At 33.5% G+C, this 8378-nt stretch overlaps 1 protein-coding gene across 5 annotated transcripts; it reads right to left on the bottom strand.

Annotated features, from left to right (window-relative positions):
- Nucleotides 1–1332: 1332 nt before the first annotated feature.
- LOC145804473 (nuclear pore complex protein NUP93B-like) lies at nucleotides 1333–5911 on the bottom strand. Of its 5 annotated transcripts, none has more exons than XM_082898443.1 (6): nucleotides 5468–5902; nucleotides 4172–5065; nucleotides 3030–3299; nucleotides 2279–2374; nucleotides 2025–2145; nucleotides 1333–1683 (listed from the first exon to the last, which is right to left on the bottom strand). In XM_082898443.1, the coding sequence occupies exons 3-6, from the start codon at nucleotides 3138–3140 to the stop codon at nucleotides 1535–1537; spliced, it is 477 nt and encodes a 158-aa protein (XP_082754569.1). In that variant the 5' UTR covers nucleotides 3141–3299; nucleotides 4172–5065; nucleotides 5468–5902; the 3' UTR covers nucleotides 1333–1534. The 5 variants fall into 5 exon arrangements, 4 of the variants coding, with proteins under 4 accessions (XP_082754569.1, XP_082754570.1, XP_082754568.1 ...); XM_082898444.1 differs by having other exon boundaries at nucleotides 4172–4236; XR_014346248.1 differs by lacking the exon at nucleotides 4172–5065 and having other exon boundaries at nucleotides 3025–3299.
- Nucleotides 5912–8378: the final 2467 nt, after the last annotated feature.

The raw sequence follows: 8378 nt of genomic DNA, 5'->3' as shown, positions 1-8378 counted from the left end.
ATCATTTGCATGTGTTTTGTTGAAGAAGTGAAGAAGATGAAGAAGCTTTACATGCATGTATGAAAATGTTGAGTTTTGCAATATTAAGTTTGAATTCTAGCATCTATGTTGAAATTATGAGTTAATTTGTACATACATGTTTCATTCATCATGTGTTAACCTTTAAATTCAAGTTTTGGAAAAAGATTTAGGCAAATTACATATACACCCCTCGAGGTTTGGCTAAATTACAGATACCCCCCTGAGGTTTCGGAAATTACATCCCGCCCCCTGAGGTTTGTATTTTCATAACAATTTGCCCCCTGAGGTTTATATTTCATAACAAATTACCCCCTAATTTCTTATGCAAATATAGCATTCAGGGGGGAATTCGTAATTTCTCAAACCTCAGGGGGGCATCTGTAATTTAGCCAAACCTCGAGGGGTGTATATGTAATTTGCCCAAAAAGATTTTGTACATGGATGGAGCTTTTGAACTCAAATTTGGCAAATTCATGAGTTTTTGAGAAAATAGTTTGTATAACTTACATGCATGAGTTTTCGGGTTCAATTTTGGTGAATTTAAAGTGATTTTGAACAAATAATTTTTGAGAGGTCATGTATACATGTTTTCTAAAGTAACGTGTGTTTTTGAACAAGCAATACATGACCTAAGGCTTTGAAATTGCATTTTTCACTACAACAAAAAAAAATTTTTACGACGCGCAATACACGCAATAAGAACCCTTCTACGTCGTGTCGCATTCGTCATATTATGACCAGTCATGGCAAGTCATTCACTTTCAACGACATACTTCATACACCGTTAAAAACTATTTAACAGCAGATTTTGTGCATCATTGTTACTTTTTCTACGACTACTTTTGCACGCCGTTAATTGGTGAGACAAATAATGACGCTAATTGCACGCCGTAAAATATGTAATACGACTTAATATGCCTACCGTAGAATATGTAGGCCTTGTTTGGTATGTGTTTCTCAAAAAATTTTGGAAATAATTCTTTACAAATAAGTTTTTAAAAGCAATCAAATCAAACAAATTTTTTCAAAATTTTTTTTCAAAACTTGTTTGATTTACAAATTTTCCAAACAAATCTCTCTCATACACATCAAATCAATCACTTTTTTCAAAACTCTCTCTCAAAATAATTTTTCAAAACATCTTTTGAAAAAAAATCAAACCAAACAAATTTTCGTACTTTTTATCTCAAAACATGTTTCTCAAATACAAACCAAACAAGTCCGTAATTTTTTTTTTTTTTAAATTTAGCATGTTCTATTTGACCAATTTTGTACAATCTAACAAATATTACAAACAAGCATCACAAAACATTAATCAACGACCAAAATATTATTTGAAACATCAAAAAGAAACTATATCCATAAATTATAAACATTCAACAATTGTCTATACATTCAAACATTCAAAAACTATATCCTTAATTTCTAAACTGTACAAAAAGTTTAAACCATCCAAAACTATGCATATCTAACTTTCTAAACATATCAACAACAATTAAGAGATTATCTAAAACTACCGACAACAGTTCCTATAGTAATTGCAGCTGCAGCTATAGCAAATCCACTTGCTCCTATCACAAGGACGAGGGTGCGCAATGCATGTGTTAAGGCACCTAAACCCGCAACAACAGCTAGAGCAACTAACCCTGTTGCATTTCTTGTCTGCATGACAAAGGAAACTTCACATAAGTACAAAAACCAACGACTCAGGGACAAAAATATTTCTTGAGGTATTAAAAAATGATCAAGAAATTTTTAAAAAGTCAAAAATACCTTCCCATTATCTCTACTTTTTTGCTCATTTTTTCATAAAAATCCATTCTCAAACACTTCAGTTTTTTTTTACCTTATATATTATTCAAACAGATAATTTGAAGAAGCACCAAAATTATACATTAGGAGTGCAAGAGTACAAGTTTCAAAGTGAAAGTACACCAATGAATTATTGGATGCTACGATGAGAAGCAATCATTAAAAATAATTTATTAGCTGTGAAAGATGACCTTGTATCGTATCAATGATATATTTCTCATGCCCCCATTTGAGGTGGCGCCTTGCACTAGTTACTAAAGACATTTTCTTCGAAACATCCCTTGGAACAGTTGAGCCCTCACCCATCAGTGTCTATCATATAATTCAATTCATCCACAAACAATCACGCTACAAGCATTACAAAGAGAACCATGACTAATGCAATTACGAGTTTCTAGAATAGCAATTCGCAAACTGTAAGTATAACAGAAAGCAAGTAGTGTACCTGAATTAGATGCCATATGTTCTGCATGCTAACTGATTTCCCACTAGAAGTATCAAGGCCCAAACTCTCATAAGCACCCTTGAAAACTGTAGCAGGCTAATGAGAAGAGAAAAATATTAAATCGATCACAAATGCAGATGATTTTAGTAATTGACTTAATTGGTTGACGCAATCACGACCAAAATATAGTACGCAACTTCAACAGAGTGACTTCCACACCAAAACTTTAAAAGGAAAAAGGAAGAGGGGAGAAGAGTACATGAAACATCAGCTTGCATCTAAAACATTAAAAAGCAGCCAGTAACACTCCAAACTGTTACCAAATTATAAACCATTAATCTGTTGATACCATAGATTTCTAAGCATTTAGTTAAATCAAAATAAAACCTTTTCTGTAAGTACTAATTTATTAAAAAGCATCCAAGGGAATGCTACCCAAGTACAAAGAGGTTAAACCATGATAACTTTAACAAAGAAACAAAAGGGGCCAACACTCAAAAAGGCATAAAGGTTCTTACAAATGCATGAAATTAATAAAATCCACAAGAAGATCAAGATTAGGCATGAGCCTCACAACCTCCCCCAAGACTCCAACTAAGAAACATAACCCAAATAAAACCTAACCAACAATCAAACCTCTAACAAGCGTCATCTGAAGAAACAAGGAGAGAAGGAAAAGACAAAAAGGAATATGTTTTAAGATGATAGCAGGAAGAACTTTAAAGTAACAAATTAAGAATAAAGACCTTACTTTAAACGGAAAACTACGCTCTCTTGCATTATTGAGATTCTTAACAACTTCAACATAGGCTGCAACTTTTTTCTCAAGGACAGGCTTACTAGCTAGGGGTGGAAGCTCCATGCTAGATTGACCAGATGAAACCTGACGGCTTGAAGTCAAAGATATAATTTGACTTGGACGAATCCCCTTGGTACTTGAATCGACCAAATTGGTTTTAGGTAATGTAGAAATTCAGCTCATGCTTTGAAGAAAGTCTTGTTTTTCCTTTTGCCAATCCTCCTGCCACAGTGAGTCCCACACAATCATAAGTAACACAACAAGCAATAATAAAATACCTAGTTTTCACCTATTTATTTACTTCAATAGTTTCAAAACTCTCAAATCTAACATGGCACTGCATAGTATTACCACATGGTTCATAGTCTTCTCTATCCAGTCCTACCCCAAAAATAATGGATGTCTTAAGCAAGGGAAGCATTTATCAAAAAAAAAATAAAAAGGAAGCACCCTGAATGTATATCATATCCAATATTTCAAGAGGGGGATGTGTGGAGGCAAAATATATATATATATATATATTAATAGGCACAAAAGGACTCAAATTTTGATTAAAAAAAAATTAAAACTACTTTGAAATATTAACTTTTTTCAGGTTCCAGAAGTTCATAAAGAGTATATGCTTAAAAAAATGAAGAAAAGATCCACAATCATTGCAATCAAAATAAACTGTTCATAGGATTCAGTATGGAATGGTTAACAGAAAGAAACATTTGGAAGGCATTATGTTAGTGAAATTGAAAAGAATATAAAAAATAAAATAAAATAAAAAACCCTCAAACCATTGATTCACTAGCTCCTACATCCAGGAATAAAAGAAAAGAAGGACAAGAAATTCATAGACAACAAAATCATATCTCAAATAAATGTTAGTTGATTCACATAAACAAAGCATCTCATTATTTATCAAACTTTTTCGAGATAGCCAATTGTAACAATCAAATAATTTTAGTTCACATGCCACTCCATGTAATCTTAGATAGAAAAATTAGAACTAGCAAGGTACAACCAACATGAGAAGGATTGAAAAATAGGGACGATGATACAAAGGAAAAGAACTAAAGATATAATGAAGCCAATTCTGGCATGCTAACCTCCAAAACTGTCATCATATAATCATTAAAACTTCTAAGGTTATCCTTCTGAGCTTCCTGAATAGCTGAAACCATTGCCATCTCATATACTTGATGTGAACATGTTGAAGTTCGATGTGACCACACAACTAAACATTTTTTTAGCTAAGAAGTAAATAGTGTGTGCGTGTGCAAGAAAAGTGACTGAATGGATTAAGATATGCAACATATTCAGTATCATGCAATTGAATTGCAGACCTAAAAAATATATACTACAATAATAATAACATAGAAATACAGCACCACTACCCTTATAGCACTGTCAAACATGTTAAACCAAGACAATTCATCAAATTTACTCATAATGAACAGATTGCTAATATCAATGCAGAAGACAAGAAAACTTCACCTTCAAAATAGTTCCACCTCTGGATTTATGACTAGTAATCTAAATAAAGTGGTACTCTACAACATACCAATTTGAATTGTAGACTTCGAGAAAAAGACAGACAGACACACATGGAAGTATAATATATGCAGTAAAGAACATCATGCCAACTGGGCGCTATCACACCTTGGACTATTATTAATATCCCAAAAGGAAAGGCAACAAAATTGATAATCACAGTGACGCTCTATTATTGCAGGAGCTATGCTATGTACATCAGTTGTATTTCAGCCTTAATTGATGAATGAGGAATCTATTTGTAATGAAAGCTTAAAACAGAATCTAAACATCAAAAGATGATAGTAGCATCACAGACCAAGAAACTAACAATAACAAATACTTAAACAAATAGAAATATAGAAAAGTTTAAAGAAGAAACATGTAGGATAATGATCAAACAGGTGATAGGTTTTCAATGACTTGATAAGTATTATTACACCAACTTGCTCCCCAATCATCAAGAACATCTGTGGATAAATGATGAAGCTCCTTCAATGTCTTGGACTCGACATTATAAGAAATAACTTTGCCCTAGATAGCTAACACCAGTGTAAAATCTTTTTCATTTGCTCCCTTCTCAACACAAAGCACATTAAATTCAGAGCATGTGATTATGGTTTTGCTAACACATATGCACACGCACACAAGTAACAACATTCAAGATATATTCTCTATGAAAAAAAAAATCAAAAGACAAAGAATCAAACACCTAAAGTGCACAGTACAAAGAATAATTATTGTATAGAACTGAAGAAGCAAACATTTTTTCATTTTTCACATATCAATCAATGGAATCAAGAGGCGAAACATTTGGGGGTTTTACATACAATTCTCACTATATATATCTATGGGTTTAGAAAACATCTTACCAGTGATGCTTTCGATCAAATGAAGCAGTGCACTAGGTAAATACCCTTCTTCACTTAGTGTATCTCTGCTTTGCTCCTCCCTTCGACTCTCTCTCTCTCTCTCCCTTTCTCTCTCTCTCTCTCCGTACAATGCGATGAGATGATTCAGAGAGATTGAGGCTGAGCTCCTGCAGATTTGCTCCCATCAAACCCTTCTCTGTGCTTTTTCTGAATCTTGAGTGAAAATCTAGACCAAAAACCCCTTTCTAAGAAATCTAGAACCCTTCTTGATGAAGAACGAAGCCCTAAATAGATGAAGATGCTGAACATTAGCCAAATCAAGCGCACAAAACAAGAGTAAAACCCTAGAATTTTATAATTGAATAGTCATACATTCAAGAAGAAGTAGAGAGAGAGAAAGAAAGAAAGAAAGAGATAAGGGAGAGAGTAACTAGCCTTCTATGTTCCTTTTGATTAGAAGCCAAAGTGGTCTTGTATTTTGATTTTTTTTTTTTTTTTTTTTTGGGTGTGTTTGGCGCTGAGAATTTTTATTTTGGCGCCTATTTTTATTTTGGTCATACTATTTATGACAAAAATTGTACGTCGTGAAAAGTAAAATATTTTTAACGGCTAGTATATGGGTGTCGTGGAAAGTGTATTTCTTAATGGTTGACTTTTTGTGCACTGTAAATTGTGTAATATTTTTAACAGCTGGCTTTTTTGCACTGTGAAATGTTCAATATTTTTAATGATTAGTGTACGCGTATCGTGTATAGTTAATGTATTAACGGCATGCCATATGCACGTCGTAAAAAGTTTTATTATTTACAGCTAACATTGTAAGCCGTAAGAAAACCATCATTATTAGCATTCACGGCCTACGCAATAGACACACCGTGGTTGGAAAATTATTTACGACAAGCAAAAAAAGCAAGTCGTAAAAATGAGAAACCATGACTTGCATTTACTGTATGTCGTTAATGTGGAGTTGTAAAAACTCAATTTTGTTGTAGTGTTGGGAACTTAAACTCTGTTTTGGAAAATCTAGAAAATCTACAGACCGCTCGAGCAACCAAGTGTGCACTTGAGCGAATTTGACTAGTTCCTAGTACTTTTGCAGTCTTTACAAACAGATCAAGGGACCAAGTATGCGCTTGAGCGAACCCACTGCATATTGTTGGACCGCTTGAGCAACCACGTATTGGCTCGAGCATAGATCAGACCCATCCAGTACTTTTGCAGACCTCTGTGACCGCTCGAGCAACCAATAGTTGGCTCGAGCGAAGACCCTATTTCAACATATTTTGAAAAGATGTTTTGTGTTCGTATTTCTATCCACATGTCTTTCTGAGCATTTTAGGCATGAATTATGAATCATTTGAGAATTAATAAGCAAAGAAACAACACAAGTAAATGACTAAAAAAGGGATAACAAAGAGTTATTCGATTCAAATACGTGTTTCATGTGAATGGTTATGTGAACTGTGTAGGTTAAATGTTGTAGTGGACTATCGAAATAATCAAAGTGAGTAATATCTCCGTAACAATATATTCATATGAACTACTTTGAAATGAGTTTGACTATGTGATGAATTATGAAATCTGTACTTTGTATAAAACATAAGATACAACAAGACTTTAAAAATACTTTGAGACACAAAGTTATGCTTAAAACTCCAAATTGTGTAAAATGAGATAAGTTTTCCGAATATGTGATTTGCTAAGAATGAATAAGGTTCCATTTGAAACGACGATATGAAAATGTGCCTTGATCATTTGGTAACTACTATTTTGACTTTGACCCGTAAGTGACATTTTACATAAGTTACTGGACCATTGTAAATGTTCTGAATGATGTCAATCTTGGTGATTGAACTGTATGGCTTCGATAGTGATCATTATGTATGGAATTTACATGCATAAGACATTCTGTTTGAGCTCAATAAGTATAATTCATCAAGTGACATTCTATATATGGCATCAAAGTGATGTTCTGTATTTTGTAAAGCCATCATTGTGATGTTCTGCATTCTGTATAAGTCATCAAATAAGATGTTCTGTATAAACTACCAAAGTGTGATGTTTTGTATAAGACACCAATAAGGGTATTCTGATAAAGTCATTCTACATGAATGTTCCATATGACTTTTCGATAAGTAAAATAAGGCCTTCAGGCACTCGTTATATATTAAGTCATGAAAGGTTTGACAAACTGTATTTGTTATGGTATGTTTTCGAAACAAGCTTCAATTACGAAAAGAACTTTATATTGCTTTAATAAGTTATAAGACTTATTCATTTAACCCCTTATATTGAGATTACTTATTAGGCTTCCAACTCACCCTGTTTATATATATGTAGGTGAGCATTAGGGATTCCAACATTAGAGCCAGCTTTGGAGTTAGTCTTTTGTAAAGCCGCCCGTGTTATGCCTTCGCGTTGAGGACTTAGTTTCTATTTTGGCCAAGCTTAAGAAGCTTTAGTTTTGTGCAACCCATTATGCTTAAGTTTTGAACTTGGGTTTTGTGTCCATAAAATGATTGTTCATAAATATTATGCTATGTTGTGAGATATAACATGTATGTTTTGTTCATGGCATGTATACACAGCTCAATGGATAAATTTGTATACTCTGCTTCCGTTTTTAGCCCCATTATTAATTAAATATTTCTGTTAATTCTGTCTTAAGGTCAGGTAATCTGGGATTACTGACCGGTTACGGTCGTAAACCTATAGGGGCGGGTTTGGGTCGTGACATATTTGGAACAAAGCGTAGAAAGAAAATTTTGAAAGAGAGTTTTGAGCTGGGCTTGAACACTTGACCAAAATAGACTTACGGTTGGAAATGGAGCAAAAATTCCATCTTTCTTATTGAGGATGTTGTTAGAAATACCTTTTTGTTTTCATTATCGAATAATCAAAAGAAAGGGCT

This window comes from Camellia sinensis, chromosome 12 (genome assembly GCF_055761805.1).
Source record: "Camellia sinensis isolate YWXY chromosome 12, ASM5576180v1, whole genome shotgun sequence".
NCBI lineage: Eukaryota > Viridiplantae > Streptophyta > Magnoliopsida > Ericales > Theaceae > Camellia > Camellia sinensis.
This window is presented reverse-complemented; position numbering and strand designations above follow the sequence as displayed.